The following is a 13,818-nucleotide window of genomic DNA, read 5'->3' on the forward strand; positions in this document are numbered from 1 at the left end:
CTGATTTTGCTACCTGCTCCGCATTGTCCTACCTACTCCACAAATCGGCAGGTTAATTAACATCGGATGAATGGGACATCGGCAGAATCGACGAATGTAGGCACCCGTATAACAACGAGAATAACAACGAGAATCTCCGGGGCCTACCTTGACGCACGGACATGTGATATCTCGCAGCCCATGGGATAGGGACAACTGAAAAGGACCCCGGAAAAGTGAGCTCGACGTCGTACGCGAGATGCTCCTGCATCTGCATGCTATCTCGTACAACGTATGGGAGACGCTCCTGTCATGGACGCTCTGCAGTTCAGTAGATAAGCATTATTGGTCGGGCCATGCACATCTCCAGACGTGCAAACTGCTTGGTCCAATTCATGACAAGTGTCGAGACTTAATTTGAGGAAAATGTGAATGATGCTAAGACAACAACACAAGCATAGCACTATCTCACTCAACTGGGCGTGCTGGCATCTGTATATAAGTGCCGTACAGAAGGAAGACGAACAAATATAGATCACTAGCACACTTTCTTGAAGAAGAAGAATAAATAAAAGATGAAAAAGGACTGTAATTAAAGATGACAACGATACAACATAATAAGATGGATTTGATCTGATGTGCAATGATTGAAGAAAAATATCCATGAGCTAGCACATCTTGGAACCAATATGGCACAGCCGTGATCGAGGCGCTTTTTGTTGAAACAGAAAGAAAGAAAGCCCAAATAAGCTGGCGTACTAGATTGGACACATGTTATCAAAGTATTTATTGAAGATACTAACAACAACGACACGTCTGTGACTTTGACTTTACAATGAAATTAACAACCGTGCCGAGACTAAGAACAGCTCCGCTTGGTGCAGAGTCACTATCATTGCAATGCTCCATGGAATCAATGCTTCATGCTTCTTCCTCGTGGTTTCCACCAACTAAGGGCATGAGAAAATATATAGTTTCCATTAGAAACAACTATTTATCGACAATAATAAGTTAGTCAAATTAAGGTATGTAATGAGTGATATTATCTTACATTAACACGCATGATGTCTATCCCTCACGCTTTCTGAAGTTTAAAGCTAATTACTGATCAGCAGCAGCGTAATAGCGCTCATGGTGATCACCAGGGCAGAAAAAGCTGATATCTCTTCCGTTCACCTTCTGAAGTGGTCTCGCGTTCATCTCAAAGCCCTACACACAGTACAATACAAACATACAAATATATGCACTTTGCCTTCTTGAATAAAGATTGAAGAAATTAACAAATGGAACAACTTAATTACGTCATGGACGGCGTCGGTGAGAAGCTTCAGTTGGTGAGCCGAGACGGTCGTAACCTGCAAAAAGCATGTACTTTAGAGCGCATTATTGTTAGAGAATATCAGGGGCATTCGTAACCGTATGTCTGTAAGCTGATTTCCCGTAAGTTTAGAATTTGGGTTCTAAATATGGTCGGTAAAAATCATTAACAACGTAGGTACCCTCTTGATGACGGTCCAGATGACCCCCTCGTCGCACGCCGGCGTGGTGAGGGAGCCCATGTACCGGTAGTAGGCTTCGCCATCTCCCCTCGCCTCCCATGGATCCACCATGCCTACCATCTCCTCCTTCTCCTTGGTGTCTGCTATCCTCTTCAGGTAAGGCTCCAGCTGCACAAGGGATTAGTTAAAAACTTTAACTCCGTTCCGGTTAAAGAAAGATATAAATTTGTTGGCAGCAGATGGATAGAGTTAGAGAAACCTAACGTACCTCGTGCAGGAAATGGTCGCGCCTGCCGATCTTGTAGAGGATGCCGATCACGGCAGTCTTGTTCTCGGCGCTTAGGTGAACCATGTGAAGCTCGAGGCTGTACCGGCGGCCGTTTACGCGGTGCTCGCTAGGGGAGTGCCAGTGGACTTGCTTGAGGTGGTACGCGGTGCCGTTGATCCATAGGCTCCCAGCGTCGCCGTTGAACTTGACCATGATGTCGTGGCCGCGGTTGACGATGGAGGCATCTACAGGCAGGTAGGAGTGATTGAGGTACCCGAGGTTGGGTGCCTGTGCGGCATGGCGGTCGGAGAGGTCGATGGGCGACTGCATCCGACCGGTGCCGCAGGTCACCCACTCCTCCTTGATCTTCCCCCAGTTCTCCGGCCCGTTCTCCGACCCACGGATGTAGCTGAACTCTGACTCATCGTCTGCATGCAAGAGATATACTTGATAAAATTAATTGATGGTGGAAAAATTAATCGAAAAATACACGTACAAGCGCTGGATTTAATATAATATATAAGATTTTTGTTTGAGAGAGCGGAGCAGAGCTCACCGATTTCATGCTGGGCTCTTGCCGCCAGGACGCCGGCGGAAAGCAGCAGCAGGAGGAGGAGGGCCGAGACCGCGATGCGGAGGTCGCGAGCTGAACGCATATTTGTGTTTTGTGTTTGAGTGCCTGCCGGACGTTCTTTTGCTGATTGATGTGCTATTGCTAGTTATAGCTGGGATATGGAAGGGGGGAAGGTTGGTGTTGTCTGTATATACACACACGAACACACAATACATGCACTAGCTAGCTGGGTTGTTGAAAAGGGGCATGGTGGTGCGCATGATAGAAAGAACGAGTCTGAGAAGTAAATGGGGCACGGTAAGAATATCTTGTCCTCCTGAAGAGGGTTAGCTGGAGCTTTCCCTTTCGGAACCAACAAATATGTATTTCTGTAGAAGATTCGTCATTTTCTCTATGCAACGTCAACTGACTATTAGGTTTCTCGAGATATGGTGCTTTAGCATCACGTGTTCATGTTGATGATGGGCTCCCACACATGCATCTACTTTTTGAAACTAGCAAAGCCATCCTGCGCACATCATCTTAATCAACAACTGATTTAGTTACCTGAATTGTTATATACTCCCTCCGTCCCGTAATATAAAAGTGTTTTTGACACTAGTGTAGTGTAAAAACGCTCTTATATTATGGGACGGAGGGAGTACTATCGTGCCATTTGGTTTCTTTCCTTTTGTCCCATAATATTTCATAATACTCCCTTCGATTCAAAATAATTGAAGTCCTAACTAAGAACATTAAGTTTGACCTAGCCTATACGAAAATCTGCAAATATCTAAAATATCAAGTATATATATAATATAAATATATATTTCATAATGTATGTCAATATGCTCAGATTAAATTTTGCATTTTCCCTTCCTATGAACTTTGTTTCCTTTGCCAGGAATATCCAATAACAAATACGATTGATTGTTTGAGACTTGTTTTTGCCTATTCTCCTTAATGTTAAATTTATTCATTTACAAAGAATCTGTCTAGTGCACACAAATAAAATTAATTACACAGGATTTTGTCCAGTACATGTATGACTGGAATAAGTATAAGCAAGGTCATTTTTTGTTCCGTAATGAAGTGGCCACATCTCCACACTAATTTTCCAAATGGAAACCAGTATAGATTACAGTGATTCACAATAATAATCGACACTATCATGAAATGAGGTTGAATCTGTGGCTCATGTATCTCCACCAATTTCCATTACAGAAACCGATGGAGATTACAGCCATTCATGCACATGCATGCCAAAATCTTCAAAACTAACATGCCATGATCATCTTCTTCTATAGGGTCTACGGAGTTCATTCACTAAAATAAAATAAACTAGGCAGTTGCATTTTAGATGCCAAGGCTTTGGAACTTGACTAGATCTGAGGCATTGTTAGATTTTTCTAAGCACTTCCTCTCAATTTCTTCACATTCGAGGAAAATAAGCATGACCGCCGTCGATAATATTTTATAATATTATGTTTCTTCACTTCCTCTCAAGCCATTTGGTTTCTTTCCTTTTGTCCCATAATATTTCATAATACTCCCTTCATTTCAAAATAATTGAAGTCCTAACTAAAACCATTAAGTTTGACCTAGCCTATAGGAAAATCTGCAAATATGTAGAATATCACCTATATATAATATAAATATATATTTCATAATGAATCTAATGAAGCACATTTGGTGCCGTAGATGTTGATATGTGACACATCTAAATGTATGTCAATATGCTAAGATTAGTTTTTGTGTTTTCCCTTCCTATGAACTTTGTTTTCTTTACCAATAATATCTAATAACAAATACACTTGAGTATATGAGATTTGTTTTTGCCTCTTCTGCTCAATGTTAAATTTATTAATTTACAAAGAATCATGACCGTGGAGTAGAGGAAGGTGATGGCAGTGAAGATCACGTTGTACCAATGACCCAGGTCCGTCCAATAACAGAAGGAGTAACTTAGGAAGAGTAGGAACATGAACAAATTGACCAGCACGTGCTGCATGGATACGCAAATCATTGATAGATTGATGGACGTGCAAACACACATGAACACACCATGATCGAATTAGCCTTTGTATGCATACAGATATGCCAAGATATAGTGATGGTACATCACACGTACTTACCTGAAAGACTTTGTGGTTGTCCTCGCCGCCGATCCAGCTGCTGGCGACGGCCGCCCGTAGCTTTTGGTGGTCTCCGAAGAACTACTGCTCGGCAGCTCGTTGGAGATTATGTTAGTCATTGGTAACTAACAAACTTGCAGCGGGGAATCGGCATCTCGTTGAAGGGTAACAAACTTTACCTCTACCTGGATATTTTCCTAAAATCTAAAAAGCGGCCGGCCACCATCTGGTGGAAACGAGCGGCCGCGCTAGCCGACAACCCTTTGTTCCACTCGCTCACAGCGGCTCTGGTTCCTTCTTTCCCTCCGCTCGCTCACTCTCTCCACCAAGCCGAGGCGAGGCGGCGGCCGCCGCCGCAGCGACCCCGGCGAGCCCTCCTTCTCCCCCGCTTCCCCGACAATCGCCCGCATGCCGAGGGAGCCCTAGAAGCACGGGCCACAACCGCGGGCCTCGGATCTCGCCCCGACTCGATCGACTCCATCCAGTTCATCTTCGGCGAGGACGCCGGCGATCCCTCCTTCTCCCCCGCGCCCCCGCGGCCGGCCAGCATGCCTTGGCTTCGAGGGAGCCCTAGGTGCGTGCGCTACAGCCGCGGGGATCGAATCTCGCTCCGTCTTGACGCCATCTGGTCAGATCGAGGCCTTAAACTCCCTACTCTTCTCCTCATATCTGCAGTTCCAAACTGATGTGTAGCCGAAACTGCACGCATGACATACAGCCGACAATCATATCCAACGATGCACCAGTGCTGCTGCCATGCATCGTACGCTGTAATTTTAGCATCGTCCACAAATCATGTGTATAAAATCGTGTGTATAGCAGTGCTGTTTGCAGTTGAGTCAGTGCTAATCTCCTTGTGCTTGGAAAACAGTGTTCGAAACTACTGTACTAGTCTGACGAACAGTTTACTGAAACTTTCGCTAAATCATTTTCAGTTAGGACATGGAAATAGTCTGAACTATTGTAGGATTATTATAGACAATGGAAATAGTTTTGATAGAACACAGTTGTACTAAGTTGGTCATGGTTGTAGTCTAAGTTGGACACGATCATTGCGAAATTGCACAACACAGCCATACTAAGTTGGCTAGATGATGATTTTGCTTAAGTTTATCTTTTTTTTGCTAGTCACATTTTTTTTGGTATCCACAGTAGTTGTAGTTGCACACATAGTAGTTCTCAGTTGGATACGACCTTTGAGAAGTTGCATAATGTAGTGATACTATGTCGGCTAGATAACGTCTCCGCCACAGGACGTCGGAGCACTGAAACATTTTTGTTACCAGACTTGCACCAAAGCAACATATTTTTATTCATACGTTCTTTTTAGTTGTGATTGTAGTGTCTTATTTGGAGTTGTACTATGAACCGCCACTCCATGCATGTCCACCAAAAACTGGGCAGTATCAACACGGGACATCCTTGTCCGATGTTGCAACGTTAGGGGTCTTAGGGTTAGTTATTTAGAAGTTTTCGCAGATTTTGTGTGAATGTTTTTTAGCCATTTGTGCAACCGGGGCAGCTTCCCTTGTGCAACCTGTTATATTGAACTCGCCAACTTCATGTTTAAAAATAGCCAACCTAACTTTTTGTTTTTGATGGAATTTTTTGTTTTTGGCTGGCAGTTTTTTTGTACAACTAGGCAGCAAATCATGTGCAACTTTTATTTTAATTCAACCAGGGTAGTCTTTCTAAGGCTGCTATTTTTTAGTTGCATAGTGAGCATGCAAACGATGTGGATCACACGGTGATACAAGGGCATTTTGTAGCCTTTTTTTTGCAACTAGGCAGGTCCCCTTATCCAAGTTGTTTTGATTGACTTGCCAACCAAGTAGTATAACTGTTTCTGGGTGGCAGTTTTGTTAATTTGACAAATATGTTTGTTCTTTTTCTGTTTTGCAAAGACAAATTGGTTGGTGAAGGAGAGGTGCCTGGCAGTGAAACAAAGGTTCATATTTTCTTTTTCTTTTATCCCATGACCATTAATTATGCTCTTCTCTTTTACCCTCTCAGTAGTTCAATCTTTTTTGTTCATTGTAGGGTTCTCCAAATAGGACCTCTCGGCGGGACTCAAAACGGGGTGCTAAGCAGGAACCATGTGGCACTGATAATGACGGGGATGGAGAGGATGATGACGTGTCCCAGAGAGTATCTAAGTGAGTTGGCATCCTCATACTTTTCTAGTTGCACAAGAGTACCTAATTAGTTGGCATCCTCAGCATTTCTAGTTGCACAATACCATCCAACTAGTTGACATCCTTAGTCTTTTTGTAGCTGCGTTGACACCCTCAGCATTTCTTCTAGAAGCCTGAAACCTGAATGTGCAATTTTTGATTGGTCATGCAAGCGATGAATATTTCTTTTCGAGTATCTAATTAATTGGCATCCTCAATATTTATAGTTGCACAATAGTATTCAATTAGTTGGCATCCTCAGCATTTCTACTTGCACAAACATTATCCAAGTGATTGACATCCTCAACCTTTCTAGTTGCACAAGAGTAACTAATTTTTTAGTCCCATCTTCAAATCTTTGAGGGTTGCCCAAGAGTATCTAATGACTTGGCACCCTCAGCCTTTCTAGTTGCACATGAGTATTAATTAGTTGGCATCCTGAGCATTTTCTAGTTACACAATAGCATCTAACTAGTTAACATCCTCAACCTTTCTAGTTGCACAAGAATAACTATTTTAGTTGGCATCCTATGCATTTTGTAGTTGCACAACTAACATAATATCAAGTTGGCATCGTCAACCTTTTATATCTAGTTTTTCAGAAGAACATATATTTTGTGTGCAATGTTAACTAATCACCTTTGGCTCCTTTTGTTTTGCAAAACCGCATGTGCTCAAGTCAGAATGTGATCACCTTTGGCACCTTTTTCTCATGACAAGAAAAATAATTTCATCTTCTTTCCTATTTACTTTTAGTAACATCCTATAGAACATATTCGCCCTATTTGCAATTTGTGTGAGACAAGCCTATTTGTACGCTCATTTTTAATATTGTTCTTGTGCTTTTTCTAGTCTGGTTTCTTTGCTGCACACATTTATAGAGAAAGTTGGGATTTGGATACAAGTTTAGTTGCACAATTATATGTTTATATTTGCAGACAGCAAACTCAGTCTTTTTTAGTTTCATCTAGTATGTGTGTTGGTTGTACACATTTTTTGCAGGAAAAGATGGACTGAATGTAGTGTCTGTGTAAATAGAAGCCCATATTTGTGCCAACTAAACATGGATCCAAAACCATCTTTTCCTGCAATGTGTGCAACCAACAGCCAAAAGATTAGAACAGATGGTCTCCAGTCTGGGCTGTTTTGTTGTACATTTGCATAAAAATGTTGGCTTGGACCCGTGCTTAGTTGCACAAATATGTTCAGAAACAGTACACCCAATCCATCTTTCTAGTCTGGGATGTTTTTTTTGCACACATATTGCAGGAGAGTTGGTTATGGACTAATGGCTTAGTTGCACAAATATGTGCTTCTTTTCGCACAAACAGTACACCCAATCCATCTTTCTAGTCTGGGTTGTTTGTTGCACATATTTTGCAGGAAAGATGTCATTGGATTAATGCTTAGTGTGCAAATATATTTACTCCTTTATAGTTTTGGCTGTTGGTTGCACACATTGTAGAAAAAGTTGGCTTGGATCCACGATTTAGTTGCACAAATATGGACTTCTATTTGCACAGACACTACATCCACTCCATGTTTCTAGTCTGGGCTGTTTGTTGCACTTTTTTTTTTGCAAAATTACTCCCTTGTGTCTATTTGCACACATCCAGGCAGAAGTTGGTTTTGCTACTGGGTCTACTTGCACAAAGTGGTGTTTAATTACAGAGACATTAGATTACTGTTGCTACTCCCTTCAATTAGGAGAAGATTGGTGGTAGATCCAGAGGCAAAGGGGAAGGGGAAGTGAAGAAGGGAGGATCTGGAGCCAAAAGGGAACTTACCTTGATTGGTGCTGCCTAGTACGCCTCTCTCCTCCCTCTACTTCCGCTCGGCCAACTGCTCATTACGTGAAGTTGGTTCATGTAGCACTAAAATTGCATCACGTTGTATTATAATTGGTTGTGGTAGCACAAACGGTGGTCTAAAAAATAGTTGCATCTCATAGTATAAAAGTTGCACCATCTAGTACAACCAGTTGGCAATGAAAAAAGTTCATCGAAACATATATAAATGGGGTCTACTTTTAAAGATCTCGTCGCGAGGGTTTCAATGGTGGAAACGGATTTTAATTTTGACATGTAATTCGAAAGTTATAGCTTTTTGAATTTTTTGGAATGCAATTAATTGCCCTTTTACTTTATTACTGGCATGGCAGAGCATATGAAAAAGAACTTGGGCCAGCGTGAAGGCGAGTGGATGATGCTTTTTGATTTTGGTCTCTGGAATCAGCGGACTTTCCTAATCAAGAGATGGGACAAAAAATTTCCTAATACAGCCGGCTGCCGAGGAGCGCTAGCGAGCAACGCGGCCGGATATTTTACAAACAAACTCTATCTCTAACTCTAAATGTGAACGTGAACGTGCCGGATGAAAGTGAACGTGCCGGATGAAAGTGAACGTGCCCGCAACGTAATTTAACACATTTAATATACCATCTCATTTCACTCTCTCGACCTACGTCCACAAGATTGAGATTGTTATACAAGCAGCGGAACACACGTATATATAGAGGTAGAGGCGTTCTAAGGTGTTTCCAGCTTGACCTTGTGAGGTTATTCGCAAAAACATAACCCCGCTGGGAGAGACATTTTTTTTTTGGACGAACAGGCACTCAGGTCTGATTTTCATTGATCAGTAGAGGTGAAAACAAGTTATTGAGAAGAGTCAAACCGGAAAAAAAGTAACATTGGTGACACTAAGGTGAAGAGTTTGTAGGCGTAGATGAGAACATACAACACACATATAGCCAAACGAAAATATCTCAGAATAATATATATATTTATATTTTGAAACCAAGGCAAAAGTTTTTCCCTTTTTTATTTTTACTTATTAAGAAGGAGATCATCGCTAGGTTTATTGCGCAAAACCGAAGCCCACTCATGTCGATGGCACATCAAGCTCAACGGAAAGACGCCAGCCTCACACACACGAGCCAACAGAAACCATTCCGCAGAACTAGCCAGCCTCACATAACTACCAGAAGAGAAGAATCCGCATCTGCTATTGGAGGAGCAGACATGGGGCTCTCCATCATCGATGAAGAACAAGCTATCCAAAACATCATGCGCCATCTGCTACACCCAAAGCGCCCACGACCAACATCGAAGGCCATCTCATCACCCACATGACATGAAGCATATGCCATCAAAGTTAGTGAAATTCTGGGGCCACCGCCCCTACACAGCCCGCCAACACCACCTTCCGAGGCCGACGCCCCCACGTACGTACCACCACTCGACCTCGAGCTGCAGCGCCGCACAAATGAACTGACAGTCCTCGACCCAAGGTATACCAAGATGATGGCTCGTAGACCACAACCGCTGCACCAAATCATCCGGTGCCAGGGCCCGACGTTAAGTCAAACCGCCCCCTATCAGATGCATAGACCGAGCCGACAACCCTGCCACACAAGCAGTAGGAATTGCCACCCAAGCCATGTGGAGAAGCTGGCCTTCCTTGTAGAGCCACTACTCGCTATGGTTGTCTAGGCCATCACCTCAACACTCACAAACATCAACAATCTGGTCAATCCGAGGCTAGACAAATATCCGCGTCCTAGCTCTCCACGGCGGCGACTTGAAGGAGGATTGACATAGCCGCTACCGTCGCCCGCTCCAAGACCTAGAGCTAGGGATTTCTCCCGGAGAGCCAGCGCCATGGAGATAAAAGGAGGCTCCTCGACAATGCCTCCAAGGAGGGAAATGACACCGGGGTTACCACTGTTGCCGGCACTGACGGAGATTAGGCAGGGCTTTTGCCTCTCTGAATAATTCTAATTCAGAAGTCTATGCTAATCCGCTGGAGTAGAGTATTCGGCCTTCCGTCCATGGTCCTTTTCATGGTTATCATCCGTGTAATCAAACCCTAAATTTTTCACTCTTTGTGTCTCATTAAGAATAAGTCATGAGCTGTTAAACTTCAGCCATCCACATGAAAGGCATGAACAATTGGATGCCAATTAAACTAGTGCTGCCTCCGTCTCATGTTAATTGTCGATGAAACAGATGTATCTAGACATACTTCAGTGCTAATACATCCGTTTGGACAACAATTAATATCGGATATATAAGGATCAAATAGAACATTAGGAAAAGTGTATACGTGAAAAGGATTTACTTATACACGGAAAACAATTCCCCCCCGCAATGTGGAATCCAGAAGGCTATGCCAGATCCGTGGACGTTGCTTCAGATACTGCCGATGCAGCCTGTGCCCGTTGCCTTTCATGTTCCGCATCCCAGACATGGAGAAGCAAGAAACTAAACGCGGTGGCCACCAGGGAGACGAAAACAATCATGGCCACGTTACCCCACTTAGCATGGAAAATGGAGACCGTCAGCACCAAGGAGATCAACATGATCCCGGTGACCACCAACATCTGCACCTAAATTAGAAGACGAAAAATGCAAACGATATGGATCAATCCTAACAAATATAGGTAATAACATTTTTTGATAAGGTAGATCATTAGTGCATGGTGTTACGTACCCATGTGCTTTCATGGCATCGCCGTGCTGGTTGGTAGTCCTTGTTGTCCCAATGTTTGAGAAGCAGGAGGATCATCGCCGTGGAGTAGGAGAACATGATGGCAGTGGTGAGCGAATCTTGCCAATCGGGCCAAAACGACGAGGCCACTATCACGGCGACTGTGAACATGTACCCGGAGACGCCGAAGTACTGCACAATGAAGGAATCACACGGACTTTTTTACAGCCAAAGAAAATTAAGAATGGAACACCAAACTTCGTGCGATCGATGTGAATGGATCTAGAGTTCTGTCAAGAATTCACGCATGCAGATCGATCATCCGTTCCACGTATCTTACATACCCGGAGCTTTCTGTGAGATTCGTCGTCGACGACGGCAGGTCTGGGCCTGGGTTCGAGGAGCGGCGCGGTTGAAGGTCTGGCTTTGTTGCTTGTCGAGCGCGAATGGTAGACGGCTACCGGCGGCATGAATGCCGCTGCAGGCGAGGGGCAGTGGCATGCCGGGGCGCAATGACCGACCATTGCCGAGATCTATCAGTCGCCACCTGCCGAAGCAGACGAGAAACCTACCTAGCTAGCAGCTGCCTAGATTTTTCTTGTGAAGCGGATATATGGACGCAACGGAGGTTGTTAGATTCGCCTGCATGCGTTCGCCTGCTTAGGGCATGTACAATGGTTCTATCTTAGCAATGCCACGTAGGATAGATGATGAGGTGGAGGAGAGAGAACTCATAAGAAAAGGCTTGTCTTCTCTTATTTAAGAGAAGACAAGAGGTGATCTCTTAGCACAATATGTCTCACCACATTTTTAGCAATTACTAGTTATTGAAGATAAGGCTAAGATATGACCCATTGTAGACAAATTTTTTTGTCATCTCTAAATCACATGCAAGACTTAAGATAAGACTATCTTATCAACCATTGTACATGCCCTTACAAGGATGGGTAGTTTTCCATCTATAAAAAAGGATGGGTGGTTACAATTTGGGACGCGGCTAGGCGCCGGTCGACCGGCCCAATTTCGGCCGGTCGCCGCGCGTACGTTCGATTAAGTGGCTCTGCCTCTGCGTCGTTAGATTTCTCCGTATATGGCTGGCTTCCTCTGAATCTCCCTGGTCTGAACCTTGGATCTAAATGCACACATATAAAGGTACCCTGCGCAGCTCACCGGCACTGGCCGGCCACCGCCCGTCGCCCGCGTCCGGCCACGACCACCCAAGCCGCCCATGTAGCATACGAACGCACATCAGCGCATGCGCCTACCTGCAAATCTAACTTGCTAGCAGGCAAGCAGCTTAATTGATCTATAGAAGTCAACATGCAAGCAGCTTAATTGGTCTACAGTAGCAGACGCAAATGCACATGCTAAACTTGGTGACCTGAGCTAGCTTAAACTTAGTCGATCTCGACAGAAATTTTGAAAGAGTTGCCACCGGCGAGCTCTCGTAAACAGACCTCGAGTAGCTGCATCAAAATCATCAATTCCAGCAAATCGATTCTCTGGTTGAAAATTGTCGTTACACTGATTCCAGCAAAAAAAAAAAAACATGCAGCTTCTTCATCTGGGCCACGTCTTGGTCGCCGGTTGCAAGCTTTTTCTGTCGCTTGTTGAAGCTTTTCCCATATAAGGATGAAGCTTTGTCTGTCAACAGTTGCAACTTTTCTCTGGTTGCACGGTGTCTGGTTGAAGGTTTCTCTCTCACTGGTTGAAGCTTTTTCCCATCTACAGTTGAAGCTTTTCTATAAATGGTTTTCGTTTGAGCAGCAACTGGTTAAAGCCTTCTCTATAGTCTGGTTGAAGCTTTTTTCATCTAAGGTTGGAGCATTTTCTTTCAACGGTTGCAACTTTTCATGATTGGCAGTGCCGGTTGAAACTTTCTCGAAAATCGGTTGAAGCTTTTGCATCTAGGGTTGAAGCTATTTTTTACATCAGTTGCAACACAGGGGTATGCGGCGGTTTCAGCCTTGCCTCCATTTAATCGCCCACCAACACTCGGTCCATCTCTATTTGTCGCTTCCTCGGCAGTTGCAGCATCGCCGGCTGGCCGCGGCCTTCAACTCCGGCCATCGCTGATTGTCGTATATCCATCGTCTTCCAGTTCCATCTCCCGACGCGGATGGTTCTAGCAAGCCATGGTGCCGGTCCTAGCACGCCACACCGACATGTTCCAACATTTGTCCTTCGAGCTCCGACAAAATATGCCACCCGTGACTGCCCTAGCCCGCTGCCATCAAATTGTTGTGCCAGTTGTGGTACTGGTTCCAGCAAAAAAACTCGCCAAATCACAGCACCACCGTGCTGCCGCCGTAGCACGTCCATCGCAGCACCACCGTGCCTTCCGGCCGTAGCTCTCAGCATCACCACTTGCACCCGTTGTACTTTTTTCGTGTCTGTTGAAGCTTTTTCCCACCCTGCTTGAAACTTTTTTCCACCATCGACGCTCGCTGCACAAGGTTGGATGAACGATGGCCACCCGTCATCACCATTAACGTTACGATGACAGTTATATTATGAATTTATATGTTTTAATGTACCGAAGGTTGTTCGGAGTCCTGGATGTGATCACGGACATGACGAGGAGTGTCGAAATGGTCGAGACATGAAGATTGATATATTGGAAGCCTATGTTTGGATATCGGAAGTGTTCCGGGTGAAATCGGTATTTTACCGGAGTACCGGGAGGTTACCGGAACCCCCCGAGAGGCTAATGGGCCTT

General features: G+C 44.2%; 1 protein-coding gene across 1 annotated transcript; it reads right to left on the reverse strand.

The window, feature by feature from the left end:
* Positions 1–587: 587 nt before the first annotated feature.
* On the reverse strand, positions 588–2,458 carry LOC119337987 (alpha carbonic anhydrase 5-like). Its single transcript, XM_037610278.1, has 6 exons — positions 2,303–2,458; positions 1,747–2,174; positions 1,479–1,646; positions 1,281–1,334; positions 1,031–1,188; positions 588–929 (listed from the first exon to the last, which is right to left on the reverse strand). The coding sequence occupies exons 1-5, from the start codon at positions 2,400–2,402 to the stop codon at positions 1,081–1,083; spliced, it is 858 nt and encodes a 285-aa protein (XP_037466175.1). The 5' UTR covers positions 2,403–2,458; the 3' UTR covers positions 588–929; positions 1,031–1,080.
* Positions 2,459–13,818: the final 11,360 nt, after the last annotated feature.

Source organism: Triticum dicoccoides, chromosome 7B (genome assembly GCF_002162155.2).
Source record: "Triticum dicoccoides isolate Atlit2015 ecotype Zavitan chromosome 7B, WEW_v2.0, whole genome shotgun sequence".
In the NCBI taxonomy this organism is placed as follows: Eukaryota; Viridiplantae; Streptophyta; class Magnoliopsida; order Poales; family Poaceae; genus Triticum; species Triticum dicoccoides.